At 37.5% G+C, this 24,003-nt stretch overlaps 1 protein-coding gene across 2 annotated transcripts; it reads right to left on the reverse strand.

The window, feature by feature from the left end:
- On the reverse strand, positions 1 to 23,986 carry SREK1IP1 (SREK1 interacting protein 1). 2 transcript variants are annotated; one of them, XM_037529533.2, is made up of 5 exons: positions 23,788 to 23,986; positions 16,981 to 17,028; positions 4,608 to 4,751; positions 2,718 to 2,790; positions 1 to 300 (listed from the first exon to the last, which is right to left on the reverse strand). In XM_037529533.2, exons 1-5 carry the CDS (start codon positions 23,798 to 23,800, stop codon positions 114 to 116), a joined length of 465 nt encoding a protein of 154 aa, XP_037385430.1. In that variant the 5' UTR covers positions 23,801 to 23,986; the 3' UTR covers positions 1 to 113. The 2 variants fall into 2 exon arrangements, with proteins under 2 accessions (XP_037385430.1, XP_054543950.1); XM_054687975.1 differs by lacking the exons at positions 16,981 to 17,028; positions 23,788 to 23,986 and adding an exon at positions 15,445 to 15,572.
- Between the last annotated feature and the right edge of the window lie 17 nt (positions 23,987 to 24,003).

The following is a 24,003-nucleotide window of genomic DNA, read 5'->3' on the forward strand; positions in this document are numbered from 1 at the left end:
TATGGAAAAGACTGTGATTTATTGCAAAGCATAATTATATAGCAAATTCCAAGGAAGGTCAAATAATTTTCAAAACCAAATTTCATATTTAATGGCATGGGCCAAAGTCCCAGTTACTTTTTGGAGATTTCAGAATTATCGGGGGAGGAAGAATGCTTTTCTCTTTTTCTCTTCTTTTTATCCTTTTTGTGATGTTTCCCCTTTTTTGACCTTTTTTTTTCTTTTTTCTTTTCTTTCTTCTGATATTTTTGTTTCTTTTGTTTTGAAGTGTCCTCTTCAGTGGAACTGGATGAATAAGACCTATAAGCAATAATATATGCTAATAATTATACTTATGATTGACAGGTAAAGTTAAAATGGATTTGAATGACCTTACTCCTACTTGGAGCAAGGTGGGAGTATTAACAAAGAAACTTGAATAAAATGTGCTTTATATATTTGTGTTCTCTTAAAAAATGCTAAGTTCAGAATTTTTGCTATATGATCATAGAAGGTGACAAAAAAATATTTCCATTCTGCTCAACTTCAATAATGACTTTTCAAATCAGTAAGGTGAAATCTTTTTTGATGTTCAGTTTTTCATTCTCTTCATAATCTTATAAGGCAAAAACACTTGTATTCACCAAGCCTCACTATAAACACAATTAACTTGTATATATAAGAAACTTAGTACAGGGCCTCCCCAGTGGCGCAGCAGTTGAGCGCTGGGTTGCGAAGCTGCCCGCAGCCCCGGCCACCGGGCGAGGGTCCCACATGGTGTGCAGACCTCTCCTGCCACCTGCTGCTTCCCCTCAGCAGCGTACTTCGTCATTCTGTCTGCTCTGTTCTCCCCTCTGACTCTGGTGAATTCTCTCACCCTCCCGTGCTTCTGACTGTACCCAGTGCTTGTGTAAATAAATAAATAAATAAAATCTTAAAAAAAAAAAAAAAAAAGAAACTTACTACAAATTCTTTAGAAGAGCCACAAAAGGAAGCAATTTCAGAAAAAGGAATATAATTGTACTTTTGCTATAAATGGATAAAAGCTGAAAATTAACAAAATAAAAGCACTTTTGTTAATTCCTTTCCTTTCTAAAATTAAAGAATCTGATTCTTCTGGATGTGGTGATACTGACAAATGCTTGCATTCCAAAGTAATTTTCACTAGTTACAGAATAGATGTTTTTATTAAATATATATTCTAAATGAATGAGGATGATTTATCATTTTACTTTATTTTTCTAACATTATTGTAATACTAAATTGGGAAATAAGTGTAGCATTCCTTCCTCAGACATTAAAAATAAAGAAAAGAAAAGATTATTAAGATCTTATACAAAGGTGTGTGACATTCTACATATACGCAACTTTCATATGTATGACAAGGCAGAAATGGAGTGCATTTAAGCATCTCAAGAGACAGTTCAGTGATCTAAGTATTAGAAGTATATACCCAAACTAAGAAAAGTGGCTGACATACAGGCAAAAAGAAAGGAAATTCAAGAGCTACACTGCTTTTGCCTGTGTGAATTCCTCCACTGCATTCCTCATTTAGGGACTGTGTGTTTTCCTGCTTCTGTAATGTTATATTCCTTCCTTTTTCTTGTCCACTTAAGACTACCGGCATTTGCTGAATTATTTTCTCACGTATTCTATTGCCCCCTCTTAAAATTTGTTTTTCTCAACTCTTATCTGTTTTCCTTCATTCTCATATTCTTCTCTGCCTGCTCTTTTTGTTCATTTTGTTTTTACTTTTTGGTTCGGGATTTTCATTTTTTTTTTAAAGATTTATTTATGCATTGAAGAACTGGGGCATAGGCCAGAGATGAGGGGGGTGAGAGGATTCACCAGAGACAGAGTAGGGAGCAGAACAGGCAGATTTACTGAAATACAGTGTTGAGGGGAGCAGTGGGCAAGACAGGAGAGGTCTGCTGCGCCACATGTGGGTTAGCTCCCTGGCTAGGGATCGAACTCAGACTGCAGTGGTGCTACCACTGATACTTAACCCCTACACCACCAGGGAGGCCTTTGGGATTTTCATTTTTAAGGCAGAATGTTAGACTTTTGGCAGAGCAACTCCATTAGGTGACATTATTTCTACTAACTGTGCCTATAAAATTTCATGCTCTGTATGAGGTCTGTGAGGCCCAAGGTAGAGAGGCTGGAATAAATAATTTGGAAGAAAATACATAATTTTATTTTCCCTGTAAGCAATTCACCTTGTTGTCCTAGTGAAAATAATTCAACAAAATACTAGTCTCAACACACATGATCATAGGTGGCTGACGAGAATTCTGAAAGACCTAAAGGAATTTTTGCATAACAAGTGAGTAAATAAATTCTGTACATAAATTACTTTCTTAGCCATGGCAGTGATACACTGAGAATACAAATTTAAATCTCCCAATTCATATATTTGAGAACAAAATATATTTATGTGAAAAATTTAGACCTATGTAAAATTAGAGCTGAAACTTAAAATTCTAGAATACAAATAGAATACATAAAAGAAGGTGGAGGACTATTATTTATTTATATCTTGAATTACCCCACACAGAAAATTTAAGGTGGCTTAGTGTATAATTTTGACTCCTGAAACTTGTTTTACTGAAACAACTAAATGTCTAACTCCCATTAAGAAAACACTAATATTAAATAAACTGAACATGAACAATCAAATATTATAATCCATTCTGGATTCACACTCCTGCGTTTTAAAAAAATGATTTTAAAAATACCTTTTTCTTTTTTTTTTCAACTTGATTTTCTCTTTAATTTTTGCTTTTTTCTTTTCTTCTTCTTCATTTACTCCTGTGTGTTGAGGGGAAAGCATTAGGTCACTATGAGTCCTTTTACTAATATATATGCACACTTGTTTTTATTTTGGTTAGTGGTTGGTAAATTTCATTGGTTAAGATGTTGTACTTTTCTTGCAACAATTTCCTCTTATGATTTTTATTCCTTAAAACCTTATAAAAATACTACATACCACTAAGCACATTAAGTTAAAAATTCAAGTATTCTACTTCTAATTCTTAGCAAATCAATGTAAGTGGTTTTATGGTTACCATTCTAGGCCTTAAGAAACAAAGCAATACAATCATGCGCAGCTGTTAAAAGATCTTTGTCAAACAAAATTAGGATCATGGGACAATAACATCAGATTTAATACTTATGTCACTGTGTTCTGAAAAGGATATATGCTATTCTCTAACTTGTTTTTTAAATACCAACTTGATTTTCTCTATATATAGTCTAGGTGTTCTTTATATATTACCAAATAATATATACATTCACTTGTACAATATAGTTAGACTTAAGTCCCAAGTGTTTTCATTCTTTGAAAAATGGACTGTGGTATATTTAATATTTTACAACTTATTTCTTTCATTTAATACTTTTTTGGATATTTAATCATTTTTAACACTATTTGTTGAAAAGACTACCCTTTCAACATAGAACTGCATTTTCACCTTTGTCACAAATCAGCTGGACTTTTGCTTCTGGGAAGATGGAAAAGATGTAATTCTCCTATTACTTTTATTAAGTATCAGTAAAATCCCCAAATATTCTAAAAACAAACATATGATTCTGAAAAATGGAAAAAGACTACCCAGAGATCTCACAATCCAGAGAATGACACAGTAGTGAGTTCCCAGAATTTATTTTAGCTTCATATATTTCAGATTCGCGGTTGAAGAAACTGACAAACTGGTAGTGTCAATAGATGCAGAGAAATATGCACCAACAAAAGCCGCTCTCTCTAGCCAAAGGATCAGGATTCAGCCTAGTAACGGGAAACTTTTAAGATAATAAATGTCCTGTTGAAGCTAAACATCCAGGAAAAACTAAGGCAACATTCCCACTAGTAGCAGCAAGGACTGAGTGGGGAACACAGGCTTCCCTGCTTGTGAGGTTGTAATGAGGCACTCCACTGTCTACCTGAGCCAAAACTAAGTAGGGAAAGAATATGAATAGCAGGATATACCTGGTTTGTCTAAGATTGTTTATGGTAATAATCCTGGAATTTATGTAGACAACATGACTCCCTGGAAAATATAACTATTGAGACATAAAATTGAGATGTTTCCTTTCAAAACTGAAATGACTTTCTTTGAAAGTGTTTCTACAATAATAAAATGTAGAAATCTCTTATGATCATTTGATTACTTGAAGTTATTAGTAAAATTTGATTTGGCTAAGATTTGATTTGAATGAGGGTGATTTGACAATCATATCCTTTGTGTTAGCACACAAAGAAATTGAGCTCAGAGTGGTTATTAAGTAACTTTCTGAAAATTACATGCTAAAAATGCCAAATAGGGCCAGTGACCATGTCTAAAGTCAGAATTTTTGTACCATGTAACACATGCTAGGGCAATAAAATAAAATCAAACCAAACCTGGGTTGTGAAAGCAGAAATAGACTTGCCCCAAGGTTCTATTTATGATCAGCGGTTTGATTTTGGATATAATACAGTGCTCACAGCCTATTTCCTTACCTATGCAGCACTTATTGTATACAATACAAAGGCTACCTTAATGCTATCCTATAATAGAACAATAGACAAATATAACACAGTGTCTTTAGAAACTTGCTAAAGGATAGAGGGAAAATGTTTTGCTCACTTTTTTCTTGTAATGCCTGCAGTTTATTCAGTTCTTCATTCTCTTCATCACTCTCTTCACTGCTTGTGCTGCTGACATCCAAAACTATGTCCCTTTTGGGGTCCACTCGGAGAAAATTACGGCATTCAAAAGTCAGGTGACCAGCTAAGTAAGCAAACAAAAAATGTGAGTGGCAAAATTATACACACATTATACATTTTTTTGTTTTATTAATACATGGTAAGCAAAGAGTTTCAAGCTTAATAATAAAATGTTTAGCTTTAACTTATATTCTGTGGATGGTAGTTTGCTTTCTCTAAATGCAACATTCAGAGAAAGAATTTTTTCCTTTCTTCATGAAAACTTCTAAGTTAATAACCATTTTTTGGCTATGTCTTATGAATTTCAGTATATAGTATATTTTTCTTATGTATATATAAAAAACATCTCCTCATACTTAGGATTTTATACTTTATTCCTTTCCCACACCTTTTCCTTTGCAGTGTGACTATGATACTCACAAAATGGAATCACTCTCATCTAATTAAAGATGACACATTAATATACTTCATGTGGAGAGATAGGATCAACATGGCAGCAGAGAAATGCTATGAGTAAGTCCTCCCATAAAAACAGTTAATAGGGAGGAAAAGCGGCAGGTCCCTCTGAGAACCGGGAAATGGAAGATAAACGGGCAACTCCGGCAAACTGCCCTAAGAGGAAAGTAGCCATAAAAGAGCACAGAAAAGAGAGGGAAACTCAGAACCCTGTTACCCTCCCCCACTACAAAGCCGACACTCTCCGACCAACAGAAAGGAGAAAAGAAAAGGAAAAAACAAAATAAAAAAACAAGAACAAACTAGAGATCAGGTGGGACAGTAAATGGAAAGGAACTATTGCAGACACCACACCCTGTGAACAGGAATTGTGGAGAACTGAGCAGGAACTCCACGGAGGTGAGTGAATGGCTGCAGGCCCATTAGAGGAAGATAAGGACTTCACAGAGACACCAGCAAATAGCCCAGGGCCAGCCGGTAAGCCTGTGAGGAAAAGTGTGCATCAGCGCACTTGAACAGCACACGCGGATGGCGACTGCCCAGGTCCCCTAACCCATGAACTAGGTTTGTGGGGAGGCACACGGGAACCATCAATAAAGTGAATGACCCTCACGGAGTAATCAAAAACCAGGTGCCTGGGCATGGGAGCGGGGTGAAAAAGGTGCCATTTCCTTTTTTTTTAAATAAATTTTATTTTTATATTCCCCATACAATTGCAACCCCCTGATTTTGACCCCAATCCCTCCCCTCCCTGCCCCCCAGCCCCCATAGAGTGTCTCTGGTTCATAGTTCTTTGTTGATTTTGATTTTCACTTTCTTATAGTTATTCTTTTTCCTGGCCTCTTATTTAAGTTTTCTAGATTCCTGCTATGAGTGAGGCCATCCGGTATTTTTCTTTTTCTTTCTGGCTTTTTTCTCTGAGCATGATCCCTTCCAGCGCCATCCATGTTGCTGCAAATTGCATGTGTTTATCTTTTTTGAATGCTGAGTAATATTCCATGGTGTATATGTACCACATCTTCTTGATCCAGTCATCTATTTTTGGGCATTTGGGTTGTTTCCAAAGCTTAGCTATTGTAAACAGTGCTGCTATAAACATAGGGGTGCAGGTGCTCTTTGGAATTGATGTTTCTGTGTCCTTTGGGTAAATACCCAGGAGTGCAATTGCTGGACATATGGAAGCTCTATGTTTAGTAGGTCAAGAAATCTCCACACAGCTCTGTGAAAGTGGTTGGACCAGTTTGCACTCCCACCAACAGTGCAGGAGAGTTCCTTTTTCTCCACATCCTAGCCAACATTTGTTGTTGCTAGTTTTTTTAATATGTGCCATTCTCATTGGTGTAAGATGGTATCTCATGGTAGTTTTGATTTGCATTTCCCTGATACAAGTGATGTTGAACATTTTTTCATATGCCTGTTGGCCATTTGCATTTCCTCTTCAGAGAAGTTTCTTTTTAGCTCTTCTGCCCATTTTTTGACTGGATTATTTTCTTTGTTGTTGTTGAGTCTCATCAGCTCTTTGCAGATTTTTGTGATCAGTCCTTTATCATTAGTGTTGGGTGCAAAAATGTTCTCCCAGTCAGTCGAGTTTCTCTTTGTTTTTGTTATTGTTTCTTTTGCTGTGCAGAAGCTCTTTAATTTGATATAGTCCCAGCTGTTTATCTTTGCCTTCACTATCACTGCTTTGGGTGATGTGTCTGTAAAGATGTCTTTGATGTGCATATCACGTAGTGTTTCACCTATATTTCCTTCTATGTATTTTATGGTTTCAGGTCTTATGTCTAGTTCTTTAATCCATTTTGAGTTGATTTTTGTGTATGGTGTGAGGTAGTGGTCAAGCTTCATTCTTTTGCATGTAGCGACCCAGTTTTCCCAGCACCATTTATTGAACAAACTTTCTTGGCTCCAATGCATAGTCTTTGCTCCTTTGTCAAAGATTAGTTGACCATAAATCTGCGGGTTTATTTCTGGATTTTCTATTCGATTCCATTGGTCTGTGTGTCTGTTCTTGTTCCAATATCATGCAGTTTTGATGATTATGGCTTTGTAGTATAGCTTGAAGTCTGGGAGTGTGATGCCTCCATTTCCTTCTTTTTTTTTCAGGAGAGCTTTGGCTATTTGGGGTTTTTGGTGATTCCATATGAATTTCATCAATAATTGTTCTATTTCTTTGAAGAATGACATTGAAATTTTGATTGGAATAGCATTGAATCTGTGTATTGCTTTTGGTAGGATGGCCATTTTAATAATGTTTATTCTTCCAATCCATGAGCAGGGGATGTCTTTCCATTTCTTTGTGTCTTCCTCTATTTCTTTTAACAGTGTTTTACAGTTTTCTTTGTATAGGTCCTTTACCTCTTTTGTTAGATTTATTCCCAAGTATTTGATTTTTTTTTGTTTCGATAATAAAAGGGATGGTTTTTTTTATTTCTTCTTCTTCAGATTTATTTTTTGTGTATAGGAAGGCTACTGACTTTTGCTTGTTGATTTTGTATCCTGCCACTTTACTGAACTGATTGATGAGTTGAATTATTTTTTCTGTGGAGTTTTTGGGGTTCTCTATGTATATTATCATATCATCTGCAAATAGTGATAGTTTGACTTCTTCTTTTCCTATTTGGATTCCTTGTATGACTTTCTCTTGTCTTATTTCTGCAGACACTGAACTGGGCTACCGCCTTCGTCCCAGATCTGAAAGCTTTGGAACTGAGAACCAGGGCATGAAATTCAGGGTGTGGATTCCCCACGACAGGAGGGCACAGGGCAGACACAGCACCTCCACGCTGTTGAGTCACTCCACACCACCCCCACTCAGTTCCCCAGAGACTCACAGGGAAAAAGCACAGCTCTGGAAGGATACTAGGGGAAAAAATCTCTGGCGCCACCTAGTGATCAGAACAAAATCACCAACTTCCTGATGGAAGCCAGGGATCCCAAAACCACCCTCATGCTCTGAGAGATGGTGGGCCACACAAACCAGGGTAAGAAGGGAAACAAGGTGTGGAGCACGATCCCATTCTGGAATGGAGAGCTAGGCACAGGATTCGGGGTGTGGGACGTGCCATAACAGTGGGCAATGCACAGGGTGACAGCCAGCGTTTTGGATCTGATAGACCTGGAATTGAGACCTAGAGCGTTGAATTCGGGGTGCGGGATCCACATAGCTGCGGGCACAGCACCAGGTGAATGCAGGGCAGGCACAGCACCCAGCTTGAACAACAGCCCTTTGTTGAGGTGCTCCCCTCCCCCACTCCATTTCTCAGAAAACCACTGGAAAAAAACACAGGTCAGCAAGTGCAGGTCTCTGGCGCCAACTAGTGACCAAAACAAAATCAGCAATTAGCCGATTCCCTGCTGGAACTGAGTATATTCAGAGGGAGGGAACTGTTTAAGGGACAGTGCCAGCAACACAGCATCAACACCCTGGTGGAGTTTGGCATACAGTACTGGACTCGGTCTGGTAAACAGTTTTCGACACCACTGAAGGAGCACCCCAAAGAGATGCCTGCCAACACCAGTGGCACAACATCCCAAAGCACAAAACTAATTAGAAAGCAAACAGCAGGGAGAAGGAAAAATATAAATAACCAAGCAAGCCTGAAGGAGGAGAACACACCACAAAAAGAAAAATAGTCACCAGAGCTTAACAATGACATCGAAGAACTTCTTGGCCTGTCAAATAGAGAATTAATGATCATCATAATTGAAAAGCAGAAAGAAATGAAAAGGAAAAAAATGATTTGAGACAAATAATCACTGAACTTGAGAATGAAATTGAGACCTCAAGAAAGGAAAAAAAAGAAATGCAGAAGATTAAAAGATTACTAGAGGAGATAAAGAACTCTGGAAAAAGCAATGAAAATAGAATCGATGAAATGGAAGAATGAATCAGTACTCTCGAAGATACAGAAATAAAAAGAGCCAAAAGAGAAAAGGTGAGGGAAGTGCAAATGAAGAAGTATGAAGACATTCTTCAACAATTATCAGATTCCATGAAGAAGGGAGATGTAAGAATTATAAGGATTCCAGAAGGTGAGGAGACAAAGGAACTGAGAAATTATTCAAGGAGGTAAGTGAAGTAAAATTCCCAAGCATGAAAAAAAGAGACGAATATAGACATAAAAGAAGCAAAAAGAACACCCAATTACCACAAAAAAAGAAAACTACAGCAAGACACATAATAAGGGAAAATCAATCAGGTTAACTTCAGACTTCTCCGAAGAAACACTACGGGCAAGAAGAGACTGGAGTAACATATTCAGCAAACTTCAACACAGCAAATGCCAACCAAGAATACATTAACCTGCAAAGCTTTCCTTCCTCTATTAAAAAAAAAAAAAAATGAACCTTCTCAGACAAACAGAAAACTCCAGAAATTCATTACAACTAAACCCCCACTCCAAAAAATTCTACAAGAAGTCTTATAGCCAAAACCAACACAGGAATGAACAAGAACAGAATAAAGCAACGAATAAAATCACAAAGAAGACAAACAACATGGCAAATACAGATGCCAACATATCAGTATTAACTCTAAATGTAAATGGATTAAACTCATCAATAAAAAGACACAGAGTAGCAGGCTGGATTAAAAAACAAAATTCAACCTTCTGCTGTCTCCAGGAAACACATTTAACCACAAAAGATAAACATAGACTGAAAGTAAAAGGTTTGAAAACAATCCTACAATAAATGGACCTAAAAAGAAGGCAGGGAACAGCTATACTTATATCAGATGAAATAGACTTCAAATTAAAAAAGGGACAAAGGGACAAAGATGGACACTACATTATGATCAAGGGGACAATATACCAGGAAGAAATAACACTCATCAACATATACTCACTAAATGAAGGAGCTGCAAAATATATTAGACAATTATTATCAGCTCTGAAAACAGACATTAAAGAAAATACATATATAGTGGGAGACTTCAACACCACACTCTTGCCAATGGACAGATTAATGAGACAAAAAATAAACAAAGACACTAGAGCCCTAAATAAATACACAGAACCCATGGACTTAACAGACATCTATGGGACATTGCACCCAAAAAAATCCGAGTACACATTTTTCTCAGGAACACACAGATCATTCTCCAGAATTGATCACATACTGTACCACAAGACAAACATCTATAGGTACATGAAGATCAAAATCATTCCAACTATCTTCTCTGATCATAAAGGCATCAAACATAAAAAGAAAACAAGGAACCCTCCCACTTTATGGAGATTGAAATCCGCACTACTGGAAGACCTCTGGACTAATGAGGAGAGCCAAGAAGAAATCAAAAAATACTTTGAGTTCAACGACAAGGAGGACACAACTTTCCAGAATGTATGGGATGCAGCAAAAGCAGTAATAAGAGGAAAATATATAGCAATACAGGCTCACATTGAGAAACAAGAAAGAACTCAAAGAAACAACCTAATCTCACATCTCAAAGAGCTAGAGAAAGAACAACAAAAAAAACCCTACAAGGGCCTCCCCAGTGGCGCAGCAGTTGAGCGCTGAGTTGTGAAGCTGCCCGCAGCCTCTGCAGCATAGGTTCGATTCCCTGCTGCTGGGTGCGGGTCCCACATGGCGCGCAGACCTCTCCTGCTGCCCACTGCTCCCCTCAGCAGTGTACTTCATCATTCTGCCTGCTCTGCTCTCCGCTCTGACTCTGGTGAATTCTCTCACCCTCCAACACTTCTGACTGTACCCAGTGCTTGTATAAATAAATAAATAAAAATAAATCTTTAAAAAAAAAAAACCCTAAAGCTAGCAGAAGAAAGGAAATAATAAAAATCAAAGCAGAAATAAACAAAACGGAAATTTAAAAAACAATCCAAAAGAAAATGAAACCAAATGTTGGTTCTTTGAAACAATAAACAAAATAGACAAACCTCTAGCCAGGCTCACAAAGAAAAAATGGGAGAAAACACATATAAATAGGATTATAAATGAAAGAGGAGAAATCACAACAGACTCAGTAGAAATGAAAAGAATAATCAGAAATTACTATGAACACTTATATGCAAACACATTCAACAACCTAGAAGAGATGGACAAATTCCTGGAACAATATAATCATCCAAAGCTGGACAAAGAAGAAATAGAACAACTAAACAGACCAATTACAAGCAAAGAAATTGAGGCAGTAATCAAAGCACTCCCCAAAACCAAAAGCACAGGTCCAGATGGCTTCACAAATGAATTCTACCAAACATTCAGCAGTGAATTAGTGCCTATCCTACACAAACTCTTTTCAAAAAATTGAAAAAGAAGGAATACTACCAAGGATGTTCTACAAAGTCAACATTACACTAATACCAAAATCAAACAAAGACAGCACAAAAAAGAAAATTACAGGCCAATCTCCCTAATGAACACTGATGCAAAAATCCTCAACAAAATCCTTACCAACAGAATCCAACAATGCATCAAAGGGATAACACACCACGATCAAGTGGGATTCATCCCAGGGGCACAAGGATGGTTTAATATATGAAAATAATAGAATCAATACCAACTACCTATATTCCTGTGTTGACATTTTGCCATATTCAATTAAAATTTTTAAGAGAAAATTTTACATGTGCTTAGACATATACAGAATGTTGGAGAACTTCACCACCCTAGAAAATCCTGCCACAATTCCATCCCATTGTCTTTAGCAGTAACTATACTGAAGTTGGTATATATATTTCCCCAACCAGTATATCATATTATTGTTATTTTTTAATATAAAAGCATAAACTCAGCCATACTCACCTATTGTACTATAATTTATTTCTGCCCACTCAATATTATTTTTTTTGATTTATGTTTATATTTATGATTGACATTTATAAAAATGCTAATATAAGTACAAGTAGATGTAATTATCTCGTTTTCTCTGATGAAAAAAGTTTGTGTAAAAATAATATTTATCCTTTCTACCACTGATAGAATCTTAGGTTGCTTCTAATATCTTGTTATTAATAGTGCTGAAATGAATAGCTGTTAATGTCTATTTGTGCACATTTATTAGCATTTCTCTAGGACAGCAGCTTTCAAATTTTTTGACTATGACTCACCAATGGTAAAAAATTATATAGCCCAGTGTTCTCAGATACACATTCATAGGCAAATACACACTAACACAATAATTGAGACAAAAATTACAAGTTCACTATACTTGGTATTCAAGAAAACCAATGCTGAAGGTGTCTGCATCAATGAGATATCACAATGATTCCACTGCATAAAATGATTATCATAATGATACCGTTAATGATTCACAACTCTTTATACTAGGGTGTATTTCTGGCTCTTTTTTATTTTGAGGGTGAAGTCTTTTGGAGTTTTAGAATTTTACAAAGGTCTCTGCCTTGGACAGGGCCCTGGGCCCGACTTTCATCCCTATAGCCTGCAAACCTACAAAAATAGAAATTAAATAACCCTGGGTTCAGTAAATACCCTCTTAGAATTTGATCACTTTCCTTTGGTTTTTGTTCTCTAAGTATTCTTTAATCCTTTATTTTTTCCCCTAGCATATGAATGTCTATAATACATTTATTGTACGTTTTATGTTTCTTAGTTGTTCACCGGAGGGGCCAGTCTGCCACACTCCTGGAAACAAATTTCCTCTGTTGTGATCTCCTTCCAAATGATTCATTTAGGAGTGTTCTTTTTAGTTTCCAAGCATATGGAGTTTCTGGACTGAGCTTTTGTTATTGTTTCCTAAAGTTACTATACTATTATCCAAGAATGGGGTCTTTATAATTATTAGCTTTCTGGTATTTGCTGATATTTCTTTTGTGGTCTATCTTGTAATAAATTTAAGAAAATATTTGGTATGTATTTTAAAAGAGTACCTATGATTATTTATAGACTAGGGTTCTATTATAGGACAGGGAGAGGGGCATCAAAAATAACTGTCATCTGAGGGTGTAGCCCAGCATCCACACCTTTGACCTTCATCACCATAGAAATGGTGACCAAAAGTGAAAGGGGGGAATTATTGGGGGAAAGGATGTGTGAACAAACTCCACAAACAGGTTTTACAGATCCCACCCCCACCCTAAACCAAAGAGATCCAAGGCACCAAGGACTACAAATCCCATATCATCACCACCAAAGGGAGGTGTGGGGTAAATGGTTTGGTAAATGGTTTTCAGGCTTTTCTGCCCTTCCACCATTAGGCTTGTCCTGCCTGATGGGGCACCAGCAATTGTTACATTGTTGCAAACTGACTTGTTTACTTCTGTGAGCCATGGGAGGGGTATTGAGACAATCGCCAAGAGAACAGAAGCAGGAGAATAGGCAGGAGAGAGAAGGGGAGAAAGAAGGCCTGAGAAGCCCAGAGTGAAGACTTGCCTGGGGCTTAGAGGCCTGTGGGCTTCCTGGCCCCCAAGTGCCCCTGCCTACCATGTGCCTGGTTGCTGCAATGCATGTAAAGCTCGATAAAGGCCTGAGAAAGCCACCGGGGAATACAAGACTCTCCTTTACCTGTCTGCGGTATCAGAAAACCTGCTCAGTGCCCACCCTGGTCCCACAAAGGGTTGCTGGGAACTGAGGGTGGGGTGAAGCAGCCAGGCTTGGTATATAACCAGACATGTGGGCCTTGAGGAGTCCTTGGTTTTTCACTGGCTTTCAGCAGGCTATTGGGGTTCCAGCTCAGCAGAACTGGTAGGATATATTCACTAATTTCTCTCTCGCTCTTTTTCCCTGAGTTACTCATTTCTTCATTTCCCCTTCTTTTGTAAATAAACCCTTTATTAACCTTTTTGTGTGTGCCTGCAGTTGACTCTCATTATAGGTCCCATTAAGTGTGTGTGTGTGGACCCACAGTCAGGCCAACCCATTTCACACTGGAGTTGCCCAGTAACAGTTCTGTCTTTGGTTATCTAAATCTCTTATTTCTTTTTTCTAATAACTACTGATATTATAATTTTTAAGTACTTCTGTTATTGTAGATTTATCAATTTCTCCTTGCAATGCAGATTTTGCTGTATAGATTTTGAGATTAATAATACATCTCAAGATCATTATTATTTTATTTTTTGGTTGGCTAATCTTGAATCCCTCTTAATCGCTAAACTGCTCTTGCTTTAAAAGTTTGATATTAAAATTGCTCTCCAATGATCCAGTAATCCCACTTTTGGGTATTTATCCAAAGAACATGAAATCAACTCAAAAAAAATTAAATGCTACACAATGCTTATTGCAGCATTATTTACAATAACTAGGGCTTGGAAGAACATAAGGACCTGCTGTTAGAGGACTGGATAAAGATGTCGTACTTTCACACAACGGAATACTAACAAGGAAAGATGAAATGTTACCATTTATAGCAAAAATGGAGGGAGCCCCAGGGAATTATGTACAGTAATTCAGAAAGATAGATAAATATTGGATGTTTTCAAATATGTGAGTAAAACAAGGAATCATAGGGGATGAACTGACAGGGAAAAGTAATTATAAGCTAGTGGATATTCATAAATGAAGGGAGGTTTCTGAAGAAGAAGGTGAGTGGGAGAAGAGGGATGATGGTCACGGAAAAAAATTAAAAATGAACTATGATCTCTGATTTGATTAGAGACAAGAAATTTTTCGGGTTGTAATCAAGAGCTCAAAATGATCCTGAAAAAAAAATAACTACTCATTTTTATAAATTGATTTTGCTGTGGAAACTGCCATTAAAAAGTGAGATCCATGTTATTTAGTAACACATTCATCCTGAACTTTAAACTTTTACAAACAATATATCCACTATTAAAACATACTGACAATAAAATATTTTTCTATCAAATATTAAAATTTTTAAAAGCCAGACAATCTAAACTATTATTTTAATAACAAAAGAGACAATACCCTTTTGTAACTTACTGATGAATACTCATAGTTTTAGGCATTAAAAGCACTTCAAAGAGTTTTGTCAACCCTTCTCTTATTTCTGCAAGGAGTATAATAAATATCCTGGCTGCCAAATAACAGATAATTTTAAAAATGTAGTTCCTATCAGAAAGACAAGTAAATTGAGAAGACATTCAGCTCTAACAGATGTGGAGATGTATACTTAACACAAAGGGAAATATTACTAAAGTTTTCCACAGGAGACAAATTATAAACTGCTTAATCACTTAATCACCAAAATCAGAGATCTGAATAATAAAGAAGGAACTAAACTTATAAAGATTTTAAAAACTATTTGCTTACTTATTTTCTCTTAAAAATTCTATTTACTAATTATGCTTCCATTATTGTCTCAAATAAAATAGCAATGATATTAGATATTCTATTTCCAGAAAATAAATTAAATTGCTTTCCTTGAAGTCCTAAGTCAAGTAGATAAAATGGTATTTCTAGACAGACTGGGAAATCCATTCTAATGTTTGAGGTAAATACAGCATTTATCTACGTAGAAGTTTTTATCTGTTGAAGAAAGCAAGGAAATATGGAAATTATCAAGAGTTAAAACAAATTAAAGTAGAAGTAAATATTAATTTATTTTAAAAACAAGATTTCATTGAACTCAGTTATTGCATGCAAGTACATTCTTCAGTTTTCATTTACGTAAGGGTTATGGATCTTCATGCACTCATATTTGCAAACTCACAAATGAGCAACCTTCACTTAAGCCAGCTCAGTCCTTGTTTGGTGGCATGTGACCTGGTTTTCCTTGCACACTTTTACTGTGAGCTCTTCCAATGGAGATTTATTTCTTGAGTACTCATTTATCACATGTTTTTTCAAGAATATTTTTTAAAATCAACTTTTATTTTGCTAAAAGTAACTTTTCCATGACTGGAGTATTAAAACCAATCCCGGCTCATTTGCATGATCCCCACACAACTCGGCAAACAGGGAATGCTGCTGTTATCAGTGTTACATTCAGTTAGACGGTAACACTGGTTTATAGTACATAATTACAAATTTTGACTATGTAATTACACATACTTAAAAGTTTACTTTCCATTCCAACCTATTAATATTGGAGATGAGGTTTAGATAAAATTTTTATTAGTGAGCAGAAATTCTGGGACCAATTAACACCTTTATAAAGAGTAAACTTCCTGGTGGTGCAAGGGGTTAAGACACAACCTATGGAGCTTCCCCGGTGGCGCAGCAGTTGAGTGCTGGGTTGCAAAGCTGCCTGCAGTCTCTGCAGCGCCTGTTCGATCCCCGGCTATCGGAGGAGGGTCCCACATGACATGCAGACCTCTCCTGCCGCCCACTGCTCCCCTCAGCAGTGTACTTTGGTCCTTCTGCCTGTTCTGCTCCCTGCTCTGGCTCTGGTGAATTCTCTCACCCTCCCGCGCTTCTGACTGTACCCAGTGCTTGTATAAATAAATAAATAAATAAATCTTTAAAAAAAAAAAAAAAAAAAGACACAACCTATGAAGAAAGCCACTGCAGCACAAGTTCAATCCCCGGCCAGGAAGCTACAGACATGGCGCAGCAGACCTCTCCTGGCTATCCCACTGCTCCCCTCAGCAGTGTATTTCAGTCAATCTGCCTGTTCTGTTTCCCACTCTGTCTCTGGTGAATCCGCTCACCCCCCATACCTCTGGCCTGTACCCCAGTTCTTGTATGCAGAAATGAATAAATCTTTAAAAAAAGAGAGTAAACTCAATAAAAAGGAAAACTTTCATAAATAGCTTGCATTGTTTTCCTTTCTTCACTTAGTATCTAGAAGGATAAGTAATAAAAGAATAAATATATATATATACTCGGTTTTTGGAATACATTTTCTCCAAACTCCTAACTCAAGTACACTACTTACATATTATGACATCTTTGGAATCTTCAAAGAGGTAAATAAAATTTCACTAAATAAAACATTACTTTTTATATGCACTTACGGTAGCCACATTTTTTACAGCCTGCTCGAACACTGTCCTTGTTGCAACCTGAAATACAATTGGGTACAATTTTAGGAGACATATATAAGAGTAAAAACATAAAAAAAAAAAAATTGGCACATGAAAAAGCTAAAAAAAAAATTTGTTGGTAAATTTCCTTCTTGAAAATAACATTTAAAATTTAAAATTCTTGAAGCTGGAAGTCTAAAATCAAGGAACCAGCTGACTCAGTGTCTGGTAAGAACTCACTTCTGGGTTCATAGATGGTCATCTTCTTCTTTCTGTATCAGAAAGGATTAAGGGAGAGCTTTGAGAGCTCTTATATAGGACACTAATCCAATTTAAGAGGCTTGACCCTTAAATCCCATTACCTCCCAGTACCATCATATTGGGGTTAGAGTTCAATACGAATTTTGGGAAGCCAAATTCTATATATAGCCCTCCTCTCCTGCCTCCACCGCACAAAATTCAAATACTTCTCACATGCAACATACATTCATTCCAATACAATGGTCCCCAAAGTCTTAACTTGTTTCTGTATCAACTCTTAAGTATAATTCCAAAATCACATTTAAATCCCATCAAAGTCAGCTATGGATGAGAGTCAAGGTAGAAATTACATGGGCAAATTTCTCTCCAGCTATGACCTCTGGAAACCAAGCAAGGCAAGTATAGTAGACTCCCTCTTTACAACCAGTCCACTATATGATTAAATCACTTTACAATGAGTCCTTTCTTTAAAATATAAATCACTTTACATCTTAATATTCACATTAAAATTGCTGCCAACTAGACCATATGGGTGGGGCATTTGAAATACTGTTAACATATAAGCCAATCACTGCATAGTTATAAATTTTGATAATGTTTGATCTTCTGTCAAAATGGTTCAGTGTTTTAGTTTTTGTGTATCCTATCATACAAGTGGTTGTTGAATTGCATAAAAATACTGTGCTAAACTATACCCATGGGGTCCTAAAGAGGCTGTGAAAAAAAATTTTCAATTAAATTGAAACTAATTATAACACACAATGATGTAAAATCATTAAAAAGTACAATGATGGTGTAAAAGTTAGTGAATTGGTACCAGAATTTTTTATTCACACTCACTCCATTAGCAAACTCTCAGCAATTTTGAAATAACCTTTTCCAATTTAAGTTACTTTACCTTCAATTTCATCTTTTGAATGTTAATAAAAATGAAATTTTCTCAGTGTTTCTGTTATTTTATTATGAAGTCACAGCCTAATGCATTCCCATTCCAAAAAGGAGAAACAGGAAAGAAGAAAGTGATAGTAGAGATCTGAATGGGGCAAATAACATTACATTTTTAAGAATAATTCTCCTAAGTTCATTATTTTGCCTTTTAGCCTCACTGGGGTGGAAAAGTCACTCCTGCTGCTCTGCAGGAAGAATACCACTGCTCTTTTGCAGTAGTGCCACCTCCATGGCTTCATTCTTTGAAACCCAGGAGGAGCCACATCTTTTGGGCTCCTGTACTTTGCACACTGGCACCAATGATGCAGCATGCATACCACCAGTCTGTCAGCTGTGCTCTCTGAAAGGGCAGCCACTATGGTGCTCACTGCACAGGGGCCTGCCAAAACTGTACCGGGGGTAGCCACCGAGCAAGGTATCAAAAAGTGGGAAGTGAAGCCCATGAAGTGAGGTGGTATTGGGGCAACATGTGCCACACCAAGACTTCACAGGCAACTTAACTAACAAACATTAATTTCTCAGAGCAACTGATGTAAGAGACAACAATTTGAACATAACATGACTTTTGTTCTAGAAAATTATTAGGAGAAGTCAAAAAACTACATCCAGTTGTACTTAATCTCAGGAATATACTCACTCCACCATCTGTCCCCTCCCCCAACTCTCCACCATCCTCCAGCCCCAACTTTAAAACATTTCCAATAACCCATCAAACTTTGGGTGTTCAAACTTTCCATCTGATTTCACACCATCACCTTTCTACTATTACTTCATAACAGCTCACAAGCAACAACTCTTTTAAAGTCCACTCTGACAGCAAACTTCAGGTCTTGTAATGGATAGTGCTGTGTACATCGTAGCATTTGTGTCTTCTAATCAATCAACACCTTTAAAAGTGTGCTACTGCCTTAATCAAGTTCATATCATTTTTTTGTCACTAGGTAAGTTTTTGAGTGTTGTGTCCCAATCTCATTTTTTTCAATAAACATTTTGATACAGTATAGGGACTCAAATGATGTACAGTAGCAGAACTTTGAAATGAAACTTTTAATAATAAGATCTCAGGCTCTTTCATTATGAAATAACTGCATGTTGAAGAAAAAGCTCAGAGAATATGGGTCTAAATTAAATCTGTTTCCATAGAAATACAATGAATAATACTAAATAAAACTGTGTCGAATGCACTATTATTGCTCCTATAACAAACTGAAAGTTTTTAATGAACAGATTAGAAATAATCTCATCCTAGCATGTATTAGAAATGTATCTTTGTGACCAAAGACAGTAATAAAACTCATCATTTAAGTATCTCATATTTTCAGAATGAATAAAATATGAAGCTTTTTCCAAATAGGTCATTTTCTCTAACAAAGTTTTAATTTTTACATGAAAGGGAAATAAGTCTAAGTAAAGTAAATTTATATCAACTATTTCCTTTCCAGACTGGTTAAATTAATATTTTAGCTTCATTTGTTTATAATGTTCATGAAGACTTTTTACTTGACAGTTTAAATGATGCAGCTGACACAACAGATCAGAAAAAAGTGACATAATGAAGTGGGAACAATTAATTCTGTTGTCAGTATCCAGCAGCAGTGGTATCACTGGCAGCAGAGCTCAGAAAAGGTTGGCCCTAAGGCAGACTCTTGGTTATGGGTTCCCTTGGTCTTGTCTATTTTCTGGGCTTCATTAGTCTTTATTTACATTCTGTAAGTTCCCTGATATCCTTCCTTTTCTATGTAAGTTAATTAATCAGGTTCTGTTGTTTGGAACATGAACTTGCTGATATAATGGTACCGGAATTCCAAGTCAAACTGAATAAATCAAAAAACCCATATTATAAGGCCCTTTCTTTGATGAGTGCAACACAGACTAGAGAGAAAAGAAATTATATCTAGTACAGTTTAGGAGTGAAGAGAAATTGGATGTAGTATAATTTAGAACTCTTCTATTACTAAGATGCTATAGTAATGTAGTTTGAGAATTTGATTCACTTTGATATGCCAGATGTAATGTCAATTTGGCTATAAAAAATTCCCTATCTTGCCTATATAAATTTCACTATACAAGAGGAAAAAAATAAATTTTTGTGCCAACCACTACTTTCAACAACTGCGAATGGGAAAAGCAGTTTTTAAAAGAATGTAAACTTCACTGAAATTTGTGTTCAAATGTTATTTCTTTAATAACAACTAAGAGTCGGGCCTCCCTGGTGGCGCAAGTGCTTGAGCCCCGCACTGTGAAGCTGTCCGCAGCCTCTGCAGCGTGGGTTCAATCCCGGCTGGCCAGTGAGAATCCCACATGGCGCAGCAGACCTCTCCTGTCTTGCCCGCGGCTCCCCTCAGCAATGTATTTCGTCAGTCTGCCTGTTCTGTTCCCCGCTCTGTCTCTGGTGAATCCTCTCACCCTCCCACACATCTGGCCTGTACCCAGGTTCTTGTATAAATAAATAAATCTTTAAAAAAAATAACAACTAAGAGTCGATGAGTTCCATAAGAGTATTCATTTCATTGTATTATATAATGGTGTAAGCTTCACACAATGTATGTAAAAATAGCTGAAGTAGGTGACTATTAAATAGACTGGGCTGATTTTCATTTGTAGAAAACAGCCTCCTTTCTTCATAATTATACCTTGCGATGTAACTTGGACCTTCCAAGAAAAGCAATGCTGAATCCATACACACATTACACCTAAAATGATAAGAGCATAACATAATACTAGTCCTTGATGATTATCTGAAAAGGTTTCTGCTGGAGCTATTTTCCTTTAATGCTCTGAATCAATTATCTAAGAAATTACCTTAACATTTTCTGTATCTATATTTTCTAAGAAAGCTTGCATTGTATTTTAATAGTGCTGTCATGCCTATTACCTCGATTTTGGTTGGGTTTAAAGTTTATGTCTTGCCATCGAGTTTAATGGCGCAATTTAATATCACTACACTTTCAAGCATTATTTTGAATTGGAAGAAGGTTAATATCAGTAACACTGCCAGAGGTTTAAGGGAATTTCCGAAGGGGCTTAAAAATCACTCTTATTGTCTTTCTTAAGCAGGTCATTTTCTCACTTTTATTCTCTTTCATTACCACACTGAGGTTTTATGAAGAAGGCACAGACTGTGACACTGTGTGCCTCAGAGTGTCTGTAACATGTCAAATGTTTGCTCAAGTAAGAAAATCAAGAGTGATAACAAGTCAACTTTGGATGCAACTATGTTGCATCACCAGAGCAGATTTCACCAACTAGGATGCCTAGGCAATCTTCTATGCAGACTGACCATTCAGTCTGCCTACCCCTTACATGCTGATATTAACTCAGGCTTCAACTACAGGCAATCACATTCTACATACTCCACTTAAGCAAAGTCATCCACTCCCATGGCCTTAATTCCTATAATGTTAACTATGACATATGTGGGTGACATCCAAATTATTGTCTTTGGCTTTGTCTTCTTTTCTGAGCTACAAATTTTATCTCTGTCTACCAGATAGTTTTACAATTTTATATCTGACTACACCTCAACATATGCCCCAAAGTATAGCCATCATCCCCCTAGAAAAGGTTTCTTTTCCGATATTATCTAATAGTGAAAGCCAGGAATACTTCATTTCCTCTATTACCCTAGCACACTGAATCAATCACTGATTCCTAGTGATTTTACCACTAAAAATATATCTTCAGTCTATCTACTTTTCTACTTTCCTACTGAGACCACACCTATGGCATCTTCAGAACTCACCAGAATTTCTCCTAACTGGTGACTCTGCCTCCAAACCAGCTCCCCTCCAACCTACTATGTAGCCAGAACATGCTTTCCAAAAACATGCTTTTCCAAATCTGTTGAAAAACCCTTAAATGGCTTCCTATTGTCTTAGGAAAACATCCAAACTTTTTGCTGTGATTTATGAGGTCCCGTAAGAGGTTCCTGAAGGTAAGAAAACTACCTTGTAAATTATACCATAACATGACAAAATGTATAACTACATGGTCTAAAGGAGTTAAACTGATCTGTTCTTACTAGCTGTCACATAATAAGCAAACCACTTGATTTCTCTGTCCTTCAGTATCCTCTCTTGCAAGATGGAAATATTAATGCCTACTTCAGTGTAGGCAGCACAAAATAAAATACAATGTTTGATACAGTGGCTGACACATAGTAAATGCTTAGTAAAAGATTAGCTACTATTATCTCTTTTGTTAATTTCTTTCTTTTCTTCCATTTGTACTGAGTTTCATCCATGGCACACATAGGTCACTCCCTCTTCCTTTATTCAATCCCTATCACCAGAACTCAACCTTCTACCACCCCAATTTGCTTCAGTCCTTCAGGTTTCATCCTAAATGAGACACCCTCTGGAAAGCCTTTCCTGTTTCCTGTTAGGTGCCCTGATGATGTACTCCTGAAGGCTTTGTTTTCCCTGTTAAACACTTGCTTGATTTTCTGATACTTTCTCTTCACTGCTGAACTGTAAGTTCTGTGTGATGAGCTAGTGTCTTGCTCACCACTGTATTCCCAACAGGGACACAATGGATACCTAATAAAGTTATGCATATGAACAAGTGTATCTTTTCTCTCTCACAATTCCATTTGTGTTCCTTCCCAAACTGCAGCGGGTAGAAAAGCACAACTTTCCCATAACAGTTACCTGTAAAATATGATTCCGAAGTTCAGAAACGGCTGCCACAGAACAAATGTGGTCAAGTAATACTGGAAGGACAGGTTAAAGCAAAGTAATGATTTCTGAACCATGGCACATGTCAATCTTTGCTACACATAAGTGCACTGTGAAATCTCCCAGTTGTGGGCATGTGAGTGTGTGTGTGTGCGTGTATTTCTCAAACTATCTCCTGTAACCAGTATTGTGCAGAACACTTGGTGGCAAGCCTGGTTTTAAGGAGATGCCTTCTACACCAGAACGTCCACAGAAACTGGTGATCGTAGAGGGGAAATCTATGAAGCACTTAATTTCGCGAGGGTGACTTTTTAGGTTGGTACCCTTTGGACACAGAATTTGCGAGCTGGCAGGAACGATCGACATAAATCAGCGAAGCTCATTCTTTCACAGATGCAGAAACTGGGGCCCAGAAGGGCGAAGCGACGGGTCCCAGGCTGCACAGCAACTACACACAACAGCAAGAGCGAGAAACAGAATCCCAAGCGCCCATTTCGTACCCGCGACTTCCTCTCTGAACAATGCCTATGGCTCCTCGGGCCGGTCAAGTGTTCCCACTGCAAATTTCATTTTTAAGCCTTATCAAAGTTAAGCTCAATTTTTCTTGGCACCCGCCCTAGGCCTACAGTTAATGTCGCTCTCCTTTCACCGCCCAAGAAAAGACACACTTTCCCTGAAATGCCAACGAGTGCCGCTCAGGCTTAGCCAGGGCGGGCGCGATAGTTCCTTTCTTTCCCCCAGAGTTTATTTTTCAAGCTTAAACTTTTTTCATGTAAACCAAACAAGAGTATGAATTTCAACGCCGCCGCCTAAATCCCCACAGACGCGCCTTCCCACCCCGGCGCGCCCGGACTCCCCAAGCCGCCTCTCGCGTTTTCTCCCGGACGTAGGCACCCAGCCGTTGAGTCTTCACCTGGGACTGCCATGGCGCTGGTAAGAGGGGTCGCCGGAGCCCTAAGCTTTTGAGAGCGCACTTGCTTCCCGCCGGCAGCGAGGACCCCGCACTGCGAGAGCGGCCTCTTCCTCTCACCTGCGCCGCGGGCTCTTGGTGACAGTAGAAGGCCCCGTAAGTCTCTGGCGACTGCGGAACCAAGTAGCCGGCGGTGCAGTTTCCGGAGGAGGCTTATTG

Source organism: Talpa occidentalis, unplaced genomic scaffold (assembly GCF_014898055.3).
Source record: "Talpa occidentalis isolate TD23 unplaced genomic scaffold, MPIMG_talOcc4v2.1 talOcc4.6, whole genome shotgun sequence".
NCBI classification, from domain to species: Eukaryota; Metazoa; Chordata; class Mammalia; order Eulipotyphla; family Talpidae; genus Talpa; species Talpa occidentalis.